Raw genomic sequence first — 15807 nt, 5'->3', positions numbered from 1 at the left:
GAACTTCAATAGATGCCGTTTATGATTTCCTATTTCTAGCAGATGCTTTAAGAAAAATATTTGTGTTGCTTCTCCTCTATGAAAACCTTTATTTTGATGAACCTCAAACAATCGTGTGAAAAAGAAATATACCCACAGCAAAGAAAAATTGTGAAAATATAATTGAAAACATGCAAAAAGCTGGTCAACAATTATAAGAAGGGTTTCACTATGAAATAGAAATGTTTAATAAATAATAAATATTTATGGCATGCCATTTTTGAACAAAATGTAAAAAAATATTTTATTGTTTATATAGGTTCACTTTGTCAAACTGCCAAGCATCGGTTTTAGCGACTTGATTGAAGGCAAAAAATGTAAAATGAAAAAAATAAAGTAAATCTGACATTGTAAAAGATGCCTTACTGTTATTAACTTAATTATGTATTTTCAGAGAGATAACTAAGTTCCACCAAGAAAGATGTGAGAGACTGTTTAGAAAGTGTGTTTACCTCTTAAATCTGAGTTTGAACTCCACCCTCTCTGACAGGAGGAGTCAATGCAAAGATAAATAACTTCCAGCTGTATTAATATGGCTGTGGTCACAGGTGAGCCTGTCAGAGAAACAAAATCAAAATCACACTGAGACATGATGGACTACAGATATGAACTGATGGTTTTTATCATTTGCTTGACAGGTGAGAAATTGGTGACAAAAATTAATTTTTGTCTTTTTGCAACTTTTGTAACAACAACTACTGTTTTTACTGTGCTGCTTCACAGGCATTTATTGTCAGACTCTGACAGAATCAGGATCAGTGGTGAAAAAACCAGGAGAATCCCACAAACTGACCTGCACAGCCTCTGGATTCACATTCAGCAACTACTGGATGAACTGGATCAGACAGGCTCCAGGGAAAGGACCAGAGTGGATTGCTCGTATTAGTACCAGTGGTGGTACCAAGTACTACTCACAGTCAGTCCAGGGCAGGTTTACCATCTCCAGAGACAACAGCAGAGATCAGGTGTTTCTGCAGATGAACAGCCTGAGAACAGAAGATTCTGCTCTATACCACTGCGTTCGAGAGACACAGTGACTGAAGTTGCTTCTGTAGCTGTACAAAAACCTCAGTCTGCTCAGAGTTATCTAGTGGCATATTTTATTTTCTCTGTGAAGCCTCTCTCTGCAAAACTAAGATTCAGTTTCCACAACACAAAACACTGATCCTAAGATTTAAGAGGAATAAATCCATACACTTAATGTTTCCTTTTCCACCATTCTACCAACATCGGAAATATTGGATCTGATGCCAAGAAATCGCAAAATATCTACAATCTATCAACAATATATCAACAAAGCTTTTTTGTAAACTATATCCTATTCATATATAATAAATAGATTTTCAAATCTTTTTGTCATAACTTTTTGAAACATAACTTGTTTCAATGTTTATTCTGAATGTATTTTTAACAATTGAAGGTACACATTTCCTAAAGTATGGAAGAATCCCCCTAAACACGATCTATAAAAATTATGCATAATTAATTTATGCATAAACTGCAGCTATGGTGCATTCACACACAGTACCACTCTGTGTCATGTCTGAACACATAACAGTATCACTTTTAATGGCTGTTACTAATTGCAGAGGTGATGACAGAGTTGCACACAAACAACAATAAATCACATTTTTAATTATTTTTTTAATAATAAATTCTATTCACTGTCTTGGAGTCAAATCATGTTATTTAACATTTCCCATGACATTTCCCCATAATAACAAATACAACTTGTATTTGCACACACTATCCTGAAACCATTACACTCTACTATTTAAGGTTCAAAACCTACTTCTGTCTTCCCATAACATTACATAAATGAGCTTGTTTTTTTTATGACCCAAATCTTCAGAAAATGGCTAATCTATGAGTACAATTAAACCTATAATAATCAACATGATCAATGCATACTTCTGGAAATGCATATCACAAATCTGAGTTTGAACTCCACCCTCCCTGTTAGGAGGAGTCAATGCAAAACTTTGTGTTTTCCAGCTTTATTAGTTGGACTGTGGAAATGCAGTAAGAGAACAAGAATCCCACTGATACATGATGGACTACAAATCTGGGTTACTATTTTCTATTATCTACTTTACAGGTAAGAAATTGCTGACAGAACTTTAATCTGCTTTTGAGAAACTATTTTCTTACAATGACTATATGTTTCTGCTTCACAGGCATTTATTGTCAGACTCTGACAGAATCTGAGTCAGTGGCTAAAAGACCAGGAGAATCCCACAAACTGACCTGTACAGCCTCTGGTTTCACATTCAGCAGCTATGAGATGAACTGGGTCAGACAGGCTCCTGGAAAAGGACCAGAGTGGATCGCTTATATCAATAGTGGTGGTGGTGGTACCAAGTACTACTCACAGTCAGTCCAGGGCAGGTTTACCATCTCCAGAGACAATGGAAGAGAGCAGCTGTATCTGCAGATGAACAGCCTGAGATCAGAGGATTCTGCTGTTTATTATTGCGCTCGAGAGGCACAGTGACTGAATCTGTTTCAGCAGCTCTACAAAAACCTCAATCCCCCTCAGAGTTATCTAGTGGCATATTTTATTTTCTCTGTCAGACTTGTCTGTAAAACTAACAGTGACACAGTTATTTATTTCATGTTTTTAATTTTAAAATAAATAATTTCAAAATAAAGTTTCAATACGAAAGTTATGATTTTTGCATAAAGTGCAAAACATTTAACATAATGAATAGATTTTTGCTCATTCACTGGGAATACAAAAGTTTTAAAATCAGCTTTTTTTTTGTAAAATAGGTAAATAAAAAGTAAAGTTTAAGATGATGTTTAAATCCTAACAATTGATTAATGTATATAAACTTAAAATATTTTGCCATGAATAAATCGTACATTACTTTATCGGTTTAAGCTTCTTACATATTTAGCACAAAATATTTGTAATATATCTTTCAAAAACTCCAGTACAAAGAAATACAGCTTTGTGATTATAAGAATATGATTATCAGTAAAAGATCTGACTTCTTATTTGGATGCTGTCAAATAAACTGGACAGACAGTCTGTGGGACACATTTTTACAGATGGAAGTAGAACAAGTTATTGTAGTATTTTCAGGGTAAAGTACAAATCAGAAAGAGCAGCAACAGCACGATGTATTTGACACTGTCTAATTTAAGTGCAGACAACTCTTCTGTATATTTCTGTGCCAGATAAGCAAAGTATTAAAGTAGGCGGAGAGGCAGAACAAAAACTGCACTGAAAATATTTTCTCAAAGACCAGATGGTGGCAGTGTGGACTAAACAACAAGAGGACTGTAGACTTTTGAGAATAATCTTTCCTATTTTTGTTCAGCTCATGAAGCTTTCCAGGTCTGGGAATGTAATATTAGATTAACTAACTAATCTATAAGTTTATATCACACTGACATATATTGACTATAGGCAGAATAAAACTTACAAAGCAGATTAATTAACTGCAGTTTTGGTTTGATTTTTTCTTGACTTTCAGCTTGATATATAAGTAATAGCCACATCTTTAAGCTTGATATTAAATCTTTTGATGATCAAAGCTCTATATTAAAAACCTAAATGCATTGCTTATTTTAAGAATAATATTTTTAAACGGAATAACATTTTCTTAATTTACTCTTCAGCTGATAAATATAAAAATGTACACACACAAAAAGGCAGATGTGATATTCCTTTGTTTCATATGTCAACTGGGGACATGGTCATGAATTATTCTGACAGCTGCTATAGTAGACTAAACTCTACTATACTGTCGTCTAAAATAAGAAAATATTATCTTTCAAAAAGAATTACTGATATAGCATTAATCAAAGACATGTATAAAATCCAGCATCATTAACAGGAAAAACTCAAGTCTTGAGATGAGTTTTCCAATAATAACAAACTTTATTTTAAATCTCTTGCATTTCTCACATTGTTGGTCTGACAGCAGATTAACACTGACATCTTTCAGTGATTCCTCACATATTGTTGAGAGAAAACAACATCAGGAGAAAAATTTCAATTGACTACTTTAGTGGGAAAAATAAAAAGAAAGACAGTCGTGAAACTGTATGAGCTACAGCAAATCCAGTCAAAGAATGAGTTTCACATACAAATCTATGTATTATTTCTTCTCCCTCCCTATCAGGAGGAGCCAATGCAAAACTTTAAACCCAGCCATATTTGTGTGACTGTAAAAAGGTTGTCAGAGACAAAAGAGCACACTGGACCAGGATGGACCACAAATCAGGAATGTTTCTCTTTATCATTTGCTTTATGGGTGAGAAAATGCAGACGCAGCTTTATTCTGTCTTTCAGAAACTGTTTTCTAACAAGAACTTTACTTCATGACTCCATTGTTTTACAGGTGTTGATGGCCAGACTCTGACAGAATCAGATCCAGTGATTAAAATATCTGGAGAATCCCACAAACTGACCTGTACAGCTTCAGGATTCACATTTAGTGACCACTGGATGTCCTGGATAAGACAGAGTCCAGGGAAAGGACCGGAGTGGCTCGCTGACATCGATGGTGAAGGTGACGACACAGACCATTCCCAGTCAGTTCGAGGTCGGTCTACCATCTCCAGAGACAACAGCAAACAGCAGGTGTATCTACAGATGAACAACCTGAGATCAGAGGATTCTGCTGTTTATTACTGCGCTCGAGGTGCACAGTGACTGAAGTCGGTTCAGCTGCTGTACAAAAACCTCAAGTCCCCTGAGCTTTTTTTGTTTTTGTGACACTGTCTTCCCCCCATGAGACACTGATAATGATGTGATAGATGAATGGAAATAGTTCTAAGTAAGATATGGAGAGGAATAAACCTAATGTAAAATGTTTTAAGGGATGTAAATATAATCTAATGCCAACAAACACATGTGGATCTGAGATGTTGGTCGACACACAGAGAGAATGAGGGAATAAATAAGAAACATTTTTGGTGCTTGAAAAAGCACGGTGATCATCATAAAATATATGTTCTTCAAAAAACTTTTTCATAATAGACAGGTTTGTTTTTTAGGAAAAACAAAACTGTGTTAAATTTAATCTCTTTTTTACAGACATGAATTAACAGATAGAGTCAATTTATGCCAATCTTGTTCAGTACTTCATATGTTTGTGTTACTGTGCAGTAGATGTAATGAAATCCACAACAACACACAAAATATTTAAAGATTTTCTCACCACATCACTGGAGGAAATGAACAGCAACTTAGTGGCTTTTTCAACTAATAACCACTATACTGTTGTGCACACAGCCGTGCTTTAAGTCTTCAATCAAAAATCACACAAAACAATGTAAAAAGCTGAATGGATTGTTTAAAGTATTTAAGCAACGAGCTTTGATAATGACAATTATTGTTTTTATTTATAGTTTTCTGTTTTTGTTTTCTCCAAGGTAAAATATGACATCATATTGGTGCATCTTAACCACTGACTGACATTTATCAACACTTATTCACATTTTCTGTAGAGTTATAAAAGAGAAGAAAAAAATGTAATTAAGATTCTCAATTCCACACACAATTTCTTGAGCTTCCATAATCCGACCAGGTTCTACAGGTCAGAGGATGGAGTCCATTCCCTCCAGTGCAGTGATGAAAAGACCTGGAAAGACTCTGATTTGCTCCTGCAGAGGATCTAGCTTCTCATTTGGGTCCGACAGTCTGTGGGAAAATCACTGGAATGGATGGGACGTATTTATTATGATGCAAGTGGAACCGACTACTTGAGCACTTTATGAAGTCGAATAGAAATCGCCAGAGACAACAGAAACAGGATGATGTACCTGAGACTGTCTAGTTTAGGGTCAGAGGACTCTGCTCTGTATTACTGTGCAATAGAAGCACAAAAACTCAAGAGAGAATGTTTTCTCTGTCACCAGATGGTGGCAGTGCTGACAGTAGAATGACTGAGTAGTATTATTATGCATGTACTTATCAGTAATAGAAAGCATTATAATTGGTAATTTACTTTTCAAGAAGTGATGAATATTTTCGGCAAAAATAATCTCATATTTGTTTTGTGTTCCAGATGTGCCTAAATGAGCTCAGCTTATACATTTACTCTATGATTTTCTTTGGTGTTTGTCCTATACTCTATTTGTGTTGAGCTTATCAGTCAATAGTGTATATCTTCTCAGATTTTCAGTCAGGCTGACTATTTATTGGCATTCACACAGGTTCCCTGTTTTGAAACAGCTTCTCTTTGGCAGCGATGGTATTTCTTTATTGTATGGGACCCAAATTTATTGTGTGAAACAACATAAAATTAACATCAATAAATGAATCCATTCATGATCCTCTCTATGTTTGGTTTTTATTACCAAGGGTTATTGTTCGTTTCTGTTCACACATCTGTTTATTTTTTTATTTGTTGGCCTTAAGAAAATAATCTTGTAATATGACACGCAGGTCAGGGATTTTTTAGATAAATAAATAGAAACTTTTTACAGATTTTATTTAAAGAATATCAACCAAATAGCTAATAATTTAGATAAAAAAAAACTAGAATTTTTTATTAAAGTAGATCCTGAAGTAAAACCTCACAAAAATAACAAAACTAAACAAATAAGCCAATAAGTCTTTGTCCAATCAGGAGGAGCCCTACAGGGCAGGATGTCATCCACAGCTATATATTTGACTTTCGGTGGGCTGACTAGGAACAACAGGAACCTGTTTAGCAGAATGGACTACAGGACAGGGCTGCTGCTTTTAACTATCTGCTTTGCAGGTGAAATATTCAAGGTTTTTCTTTCCACATTTTCTCAGTTTAGATCAATTTTCAGTTTTCATGCAGTTAGTTTTTCAAACTTTTATCTTCTTCTTCCAGGTGTCGATAATCAGTCTCTGACAGAATCTGAACCAGCTGTTAAACGACCTGGAGAATCACACAAACTGACATGTACAGGATCTGGATTCACATTCAGCAGCCACTTGATGGCTTGGGTCAGACAGGCTCCTGGGAAAGGATTGGAGTGGGTTTCAACTATCGATATCACAAGCACATATTACTCTCAGTCAGTTCAAGGAAGGTTCACCATCTCCAGAGACAACAGCAAACAGCAGGTGTATCTGCAGATGAACAGCCTAACAACTGAAGACTCCGCCGTCTATTATTGTGCTCGGCAACCACAGTAACTGAAGTCAGTCCAGTCGCTGTACAAAATCCCCTGATATAAATCTGTAAAAGAAAAAAAATGAATGAGAAATACATCCCACAATGCACACATTTGTACATGAAAGTATTTGAATTTATTTAGTAATTTAACTATAATTAAAAATACAAAACATACAACTGTTTCCATGTGAATTTAGTAAATAAAATGTCTGACATGATTTCTATTAATCAGTTTAATGGAAATATAATTCCCAAGACATGAGGAAATTGTTGTGAACTTAACATCATAACAGAGAAATAAATTTTCTTTGTGAAGATGAGTAAGGCACGCTAATTAAGACTGTGAATCCAATTCACAACAACAAACTACTAAAACTATTACTACTACTACTACTACTACTACTACTACTAGTAATAATAATAATAATACATGTTTGTTAAATATATGAATGTACTTTAGGACTTTATGCATATTTATAATAATCAAAAGCTTGAATATAAAATCTTGCACAGAAACATTTACTGAAATGTGTCATAGTGGACCGAAAAACGTAAAATACATTTGAATAAAGAAAACTATTGCCAATTGCAACACAAAACATTAAATAAACTTAAAAATAAAAACCTAACAACCACCAAAACTGTTTTCACAAAACCAGGCATTAATTTTCTTACTTTTCTAGTTTTGTTTATAAACTCTTTATATCTCACTTAGGTATCTTTTGATGTTCAGTTTGTTGTCCGCATTTGTGGATTAAAACATAAAATAATACCAATGAAATTAACCAATGTAATCTCATCAGAAAAGGAGAAAAAAAGGAAAAAATATATTATGCCACATTCCCTTGAAATGATAGGAAGCTTCAAAATGTATCCCACTAATGTAACAGATGTTAGGAGTTCATGCTTATGTTCTACCAGAGATTTGTCTTTGTTTCAGATAAACTTAACTTATCGCCTCCTTCTGTGATTCTATGTAAATCAAGTGGTTTCTTTGTCACTGCAAGTTCACTTCACACACCTTAAAAGAGGATCAGATGTTCTCCCTGCAACTACAGCAATCATGTTCTCCTTGACTCTGTTGCTGCTGCTTCTAGTTTCTGTAGCAAGTAAGTCTTTCTAGATTATTTACAACCATCAATTTAGTCTGTGATAAAAATGTCACACAGTAAATCCTTCTTTGCAGGTTTAAAAGGTGAGCAGCTCAACCAGCTACCCTCCATGACTGTGCAGGCTGGGAGAAGTGTGAGCATCACCTGCCAGGTCTCTTATTCTATCAGTAGCCACTTCACACACTGGATCAGACAGCCTGCAGGAAAAGGACTGGAGTGGATGAGTAGCGACACAACTATCAAAGATTCGCTACAAAACAAGTTTAGCGTCAACTTAGACTCCTCCAACAGTAGAGTGACTCTATATGGACAAAATATGCAGCCTGAAGACACTGCTGTGTATTACTGTGCAAGAGAGAGAGCCACAGTGACACAGACTACATGAGGAGCTGAACAAAAACCCCAGAGAATCAGAATAAATGTTGCAGCAAATCACCAGAAGGTGGCCTCAGACCTTACTAATGCCAGGAGCACACATTTCTGTATCTTTGTTTTCATTTCACAGGATAATCAACATATTTTACAGAGTACTTTTTCTAACACTCCTATTAAACACTTTTGACACTATTAAACACAAGTTTGAAAAGAAAAATAATGACAGCTGTCTTATAACCAAAGGAAAAAAAAGTTTTTAATACCATTAAAAATAGGTTTTTATATTTTCATTTTTGAGGAACAACTAGGTATATAAACAGTTCTGAGGGATGGCATGCCCAGCTTTCTGCTGGGGAATTAAATTGTGAGTTTTAGAGACTTTGTCCTCTTCAAGTTCACAAACTAAAGTCAATGAACTCATGACCTCCCAGTCTTTTGATCTCTCTAGAACGATGCCGTCTTTCTTTAAGTCTGTGGAGTAATGGAGCAGGGAGTAGAGGCTAAGACAGCAGCTTTTATGATTCTGTGGAGCAAGAAAACATTTTGTTTGGCTTAAGCTTGTGGCCCAGTTTATGCATTGTTGTAGGAATTTATGGACCGATATAACACTATAATAATAATAATAATAATAATAATAATAATAATAATAATAATATAATAATAATAATAATAATAATAATAATAATAATAATAATAATAATAATAATAATAATAATAATAATAATAATAATAAATGTACTATTTAGACATTACAACAACTTAGACTGTAAAATCTCTATGCTATAGTTGAAATATATATTTTTATAATTTTACTAAACATTGCAGGTGAGTTTATTGAATATGCAGATTTCATTATGATTGGCTGCTTGTTAAGCTTATATATTGTAACAGTATTGGGGATCAAATATGAACACAACTGAACAAGTGGTTTACATAAGAGTTTTCAAATAATGCTGACAAAGCTAGTTGAAAGTTGACATTTTAAACCTAATACAGCGAATATCATTTTAATTGCAACATTGCAATTTTAAAGTATATATAAATATGAAACTTTTGTTATGGAGTCTATTTTTGATTATTTTTCCTTGAATTTGAAAGGCTAGAAAATTTTCTTACATTTTTTTGTTGTAGTTATTAGCATAATTAATAGAATTTCAATGCTTAGATTTCAAAATAATGATTCATTCAGTTAAGATAGAAAACTGTCAAAATGCATGAAATGGTATTAATAAAGACTATTATAATAACAGTCCAGCCCAAGTTTGTGTTCCTCCCTCCGTTGCAGGAGGAGTCAATGCAAAACTTCAGTCACTTCCAGCCATGAATATATGACGATTGTCAGAGAACAAGTAGCACACTGGATCATGATGGACCACAGATCAGCACTGCTCCTTTTAGTCATCTCTGTAATGGGTGCGAAAAGCTAACAGAACTTAATCTGTCTTTAGTAAATTATCACCAAACTAAAACTGTGCTTTTTTTGTTGTTTTATAGGAGTTGATGGTCAGACTCTGACAGAGTCTGAACCAGCAGTAAAAAGACCTGGAGAATCCCACAAACTGACCTGCACAGCCTCTGGATTCACATTCAGTGACCGCTGGATGGTCTGGGTCAGACAGGCTGCTGGAAAACAACTGGAGTGGCTTGCATTAATTCATCCAGGCAGTGACAGCACATACTACTCTCAGTCAGTTCAAGGCAGGTTTACCATCTCCAGAGACAACGGCCAGCAGCAGCTGTATCTGCAGATGAACAGCCTGAGAACAGAAGATTCTGCTGTTTATTATTGCGCTCGAGAGGCACAGTGACTGAAGTCGGTTCAGCTGCTGTACAAAAACCTCAATGCCTTCAAATTTATCTGGACAGAGTTTTTCCAATATCTTCCAGAGTAAGACTGTAAATGTAAACAACCTGACACTGAGACAAAGAGAAAACTAAGCATAATAGGTTTGTGTTTGATCATATCCGACTGTTCTAATTACAAGAAGAACCATTTTGTTTATATGTAAGGTGTGTGTGAGAGAAATTAGATCAATAAATGTTATCCATTATTACCAAAACATTTGAGCACAAGTAACTTTTTGTTCATAAAATAATTTGATGTTTTATTTGAATCACTTTGTGTTTAAAACAATATTAACCAACCCATAATGTTATAAAAAAACAGACCTGAGGTTTATTGTTATCCAAGAAAATGAAAATTGAAAAAGCTCCCATCTCACTTGTTTATATGCAATCAAGTGGGATTAATAAACAACCGAAATATAATGTTGATAAAATAATTAGCATCTGCTATCCCCTCACCTTTTTGAATAACAGTCACACATATTTTTTTCATGGAGTTGGTCAATTAATCTGTAAAATATCCATCCATCCGTCCGTCCGTCCGTCCGTCCCATTGTTTTTTAATGCTTTGTTATTTTGCTTTCCTTTCATGTGTCAATAATTATTTTATATAGTTTTTATTTGTCTAGCTATTTGTAAAAAAGATGTTTATATTATCTCTTTTACAAGGTCTCATCTCAACCTGACTTCCTTTAAATAAAATAAAGTTATCACAAAAAATAATGACAAAAATGCCAGATATTTAAATAAATAGCAAAAAGTAAAACCTGTTAATGTGATGAAAAAAATCATGCATGTAAAAAGATGGAATCTCTAATGACCAAATTGTAGAAGGATCAAAACTAAAGAAAAGAGAGGATTTTGTTAAACTGTTCTAAGATGTAAGTTTCATTTCCGCTCTGTCCCTGGCAGGAGGAGTCAATGCAAAACCTTCAACTTCCAGCTTTAGTTAAGTTAAAAAGAAAAGGTTCTTGGAGAACATAGAGCCACACTGAGACGTGATGGATTTCAGATCAGGACTGTTTATTTTTGCCCTCTGTTTTGTGGGTGAGAAATTGCTAAAAGAGCATTCATCTGTCTTTGAGAAATTACCTTATTATAAGAAATGTGATTTTACTTCTTTGGCTTACAGGTGTTGAAGGCCAGACTTTGATTGAATCTGAGTCAGTGGTTAAAATACCTGGAGACTCCCACAAACTGACCTGTACAGCTTCAGGATTCACATTCAGTGGCCACTGGATGCATTGGGTCAGACAGGCTCCTGGGAAAGGACTGGAATGGGTTGCAGCTGTCAATTATGGTGGTGGCAGCACATACTACTCTCAATCAGTCCAAGGCAGGTTTACCATCTCCAGAGACAACAGCAAACAGCAGTTGTATCTGCAGATGAACAGCCTGAAGACTGAAGATTCTGCTGTTTATCACTGCGTTCGAGACACACAGAGACTGAAGTTGATGTAGCAGCTATACAAAAACCTCAAGGCCCCTCAAGCCTGGAAGTCTTCAATGTGACTGAGAGAGATTGTCACTGTATAGAGACATGAAGACTGCACTGAACCACTGAGACAAAGTAAAGAATGAAGATAATATTATTATTACATTGAATATCCTATCTCTATCCTATCATTAATAACATAAATCTAATGTGAAGAAATATGAGTTCATCTGTGAGGTATTTATGCAAAAGGAATTCTATAACTTCATAATTAATCTATTTATTATATTTCACAAAATAAGGGGTTTAAGGACTTCTCTCTTTGAGCACAACCTAGTGAACATTAATTATAAATACAATATTAATTATCATGACTTACAGATGTCTAACTCTAAAGGCACTTGTCTCTTATATAATATTCAGTAGGTGCAGGGATAAAAAGAAGATAAAAACATAAAAACAGCCTTCCATCTTGTTGAAAGTAACCTGAAAATATTGGCAGTATTTTCTGAACTTTGATTTCAGCTTTTATCTAGAACTTCTTTAATTTTACTAAAAGAAAAAATATATATAAATAAACAATCCCAAAATGCTTAAGGAGTTGTCCACCCTTTTACTGTTGATGCACAAACCAGATTTAGAGATGAAAAAATCCCCAACTATTTCAGGAATTCACCACAAGGTGTCCTCAGATCACTGATGTTAACGAGATTTTAACATTTAAGAGTCTACAGTTTTAGACTGTAGACTAAAACTACAGTCTACAGTAGTTTTAGTCAAGGTGTTGAATTAATTAAATTCAACACGTTCTTGTTGTTGTAACCTTGTTTTTTTTTTATCTTGGAAGGTTTGACAATAATCACTGAAAACAGCAGAAATAAAGTCTAACCTAACAAAAATTGTAAATAATATTAAGTCAAACTAATCTCCACTCTGTCAAGAAAAATAAATAAATATTTTGAATTTCCTACATTTACCTGAGCAAGACAGTTTTTTCTATTATTCTGCAGAAGTCATCCAAATGCTAACTCCAGATCAATAGTTTTTTTCTCTATGTGGCTCATTTCTTCCTGTGAGGAGGAGTTAATGTAAAACTCAGCTGTATTTATAGGTTCCTACAGAGAACAGAGGACACTGAGGTTAACATGATGGACTGCAAAGCAGTGCTGCTGTTTTTAATTGTCTTTGGGATAGGTGATGATTTACTCTGATTTTTATTTGAATTGTTTTTTATTTTATATTACTAACATATCAATTATGTGTTAATTTCTTTTATGATAGGAAGCCATGCTCAGACTCTAACAGAATCTGAACCAGCAAATAAAAGACCAGGAGAATCCCACACCCTGACCTGTACCGCCGCAGGATTCACATTCACAGATTATGCAATGCACTGGATCCGACAGGCTCCTGGGAAAGGACTGGAGTGGGTTGCACTCGTAAGTAAACCCAGTGGTAACAAACAGTTTTACTCTCCATCAGTCCAAGGGCGGTTCACCATCTCCAGAAACAACGACAAACAGCAGGTGTCTCTGCAGATGAGCAGTCTGAAGACTGAAGATTCTGCTGTTTATTACTGTGCTAGAAGGACACAGTGACTGAAGTTGGTTCAGCAGCTGTACAAAAACCTCCAGCAACAATAAATATTGATCTGTTAGACCTCAAGTTTCAAACTGTGAAGTGATATTTGTATTCAAATAAATCATGAATTACATTTTATAGTTTGAAATTTTAGACCTTTCATAAATTTTTTTATATCACAAAGGAAAACATGGAAACAAGCAGTAAAAACAGATTGAAGCAGCTGGCTTTTATCTTTTTGCTCTTGATGCTCAGAAACTTTCAACAAGTTTTTTCTGTTTCAGAAAACTTGAGATCCAACACGACTGCTGAATAAAACTGCTTTACTAACAGAGTGTGGCAATGAAAAAGCCAATGAAGTATAAGACAGTAACTTTAGCAATCTTATTAAATGTATTAACTTTTTCCTCAAAACAGTGTCTTTAGATTTCATTATAAAGATTTAGCAGACCTAATTAGGGGCTATGCTGAAATTAATCAAGATGGTTTTCTTTGGTTTTAGTACTTTATGCCTTTATGTTAATTTTGGCTTGTTTTTGTGATGAAGTTATAGATGATTACAAGTTATGTGATTAATGATTGCTGACAAAGCTGATGTCTCCATTTGGACAAAACATCACATGATTCTAACTCCTCCCTTTAAGGAGGAGTTCATGCAAAGCTGATAAACTGATGATGTTTTAAACATCCTGCAGTGATAACGGCAGAGAAAACATACTGAGTTCAACATGATGCACTGTAGGACATCACTGCTGCTCTTCGCTGTCTGTTGGACAGGTAAACATCTTCTGCTAGCCTAAGTTGGAATTAGATCTTTTTTGAGTCCCAGGCTATAATTGTGTTAACATTTTTGCAGGTGTAGGTGGTCAGACTCTGACAGAATCTGAACCAGTCACTGAAAGACCTGGAGAATCCCACACCCTGACCTGTACGGCCTCTGGGTTCACGCTTAGGAGCTATGCAATGAGCTGGATCAGACAGGCTCCTGGAAAAGGACTGGAATGGATCGCCTATATAGGCACCTACAGTTCTCCAATACAATACTCCCAGTCAGTCCAGGGAAGATTCATCATCTCCAGAGATGACTCCAATAGTAAAATCTATCTGAAGATGAACCAGCTGAAAGCTGAGGACACAGCTGTGTATTACTGTGCTCGACGGGCACAATGACACAGGGAAGCAGGAGGCTCATACAAAAACTTCCTCCATCTGTCACTTCCTCTGCAATCCTTCTGCTCAACTTGTTAGATTTTATATTTTAGATAAATAACTCAGTGGCAAAATTCTTTGAAATGACATTAATTAAAGAAACATGGATTTAAAAAGTGAGATGATGAACAGAGATTAGATTAAATAATCATAATAAATAATAAATAAGTTCTGATCCGACAAACACGGTAGTTCAGAAAAAGAAATAGCTTTTTCTAGAATTGCAAATTTAATTTGTACAGAAAAAGAATAAAGTTGTTACACTCTTATTGGTGGATCCTGTATCCAGAGAAACAAGATCTATAAAATAATATGCCTTACTTCACACATTCATGCTTATTGTCAGCCTGCAGTAAGATGCTAAAAAGAGCAACAACCTGAACTACAAATTATGAATGAAATGTTTCTGATCATTTAATCATTTCTGATGAAATGATAATTTATTCATTTCTAATGAAATGATCATCAGAAATCCTAATTTCATAGAATGCATTCTATGAATGCACAGAAAAACACTTTTTAATGATAAAGGTGCTACTGCTCAAACTCTGACTCAGTCTGAAAGATGTGAAGTCATTTATCTCTATGGGCAAACAGGAAACTCAGAATATGTGGTACCTTTTAACAAATCAACATGGAATGAGTTTCCAACTTTTATAATGATCTCTTTTTATCAGTGGACCTGGAGTTGGTGAGTAAAAACTTCAGGAAGACATCATAGAGTACTCCCTTTACACCGGTGGTGCTTTTGAGGAGGAGGAGCATATTCAAAATATGAAATATCCTCAACTTCTTAACTGGCACCATCTAGGAGAGAATACTCCACACACAAGATGGATGGTACAACGAAGATACTCGCAGTAATTATTTGCCTTGCAGGTAAATCTTTTCCTGAAAATGTTTTAACTGATAACAAGGATATTTGTGTTTTTCAAATCAAATATCTAACATCCCTTTTTTTTAAATTTTCCTTTCAGTTGTTGATGGTCAGACTCTGACTGAATCTGAACCAGCAGTAAAAAACCCTGGAGATTCCCACAGTCTGACCTGTACAGGATCAGGATTCGCATTCAGCCGCTACTGGATGGCCTGGATCAGGCAG

General features: G+C 35.0%; 5 gene segments (V, D, J or C); all 5 read left to right on the top strand.

Annotated features, from left to right (window-relative positions):
• Positions 1-569: 569 nt before the first annotated feature.
• On the top strand, positions 570-1082 carry LOC116734916 (Ig heavy chain V region 914-like). The segment is given in 2 exon segments: positions 570-677; positions 763-1082. Coding segments are annotated over 2 exon segments (363 nt in total).
• A 982-nt stretch (positions 1083-2064) lies between these two features.
• On the top strand, positions 2065-2751 carry LOC116734910 (Ig heavy chain V region 914-like). The segment is given in 2 exon segments: positions 2065-2137; positions 2217-2751. Coding segments are annotated over 2 exon segments (366 nt in total).
• A 3953-nt stretch (positions 2752-6704) lies between these two features.
• LOC116735453 (Ig heavy chain V region 914-like) lies at positions 6705-7168 on the top strand. The segment is given in 2 exon segments: positions 6705-6761; positions 6861-7168. Coding segments are annotated over 2 exon segments (354 nt in total).
• Positions 7169-9992: 2824 nt separating this feature from the next.
• Positions 9993-10640, top strand: LOC116734914 (Ig heavy chain V region 6.96-like). The segment is given in 2 exon segments: positions 9993-10048; positions 10130-10640. Coding segments are annotated over 2 exon segments (363 nt in total).
• A 3557-nt stretch (positions 10641-14197) lies between these two features.
• Positions 14198-14808, top strand: LOC116734915 (immunoglobulin heavy variable 3-48-like). The segment is given in 2 exon segments: positions 14198-14273; positions 14353-14808. Coding segments are annotated over 2 exon segments (363 nt in total).
• The last annotated feature ends 999 nt before the right edge of the window (positions 14809-15807 follow it).

This window comes from Xiphophorus hellerii, chromosome 16, assembly GCF_003331165.1.
Source record: "Xiphophorus hellerii strain 12219 chromosome 16, Xiphophorus_hellerii-4.1, whole genome shotgun sequence".
Classification (NCBI taxonomy): Eukaryota; Metazoa; Chordata; class Actinopteri; order Cyprinodontiformes; family Poeciliidae; genus Xiphophorus; species Xiphophorus hellerii.
Note: the sequence above shows the minus strand (reverse complement) of the source record. Positions and strands in the feature narration are given on the sequence as shown.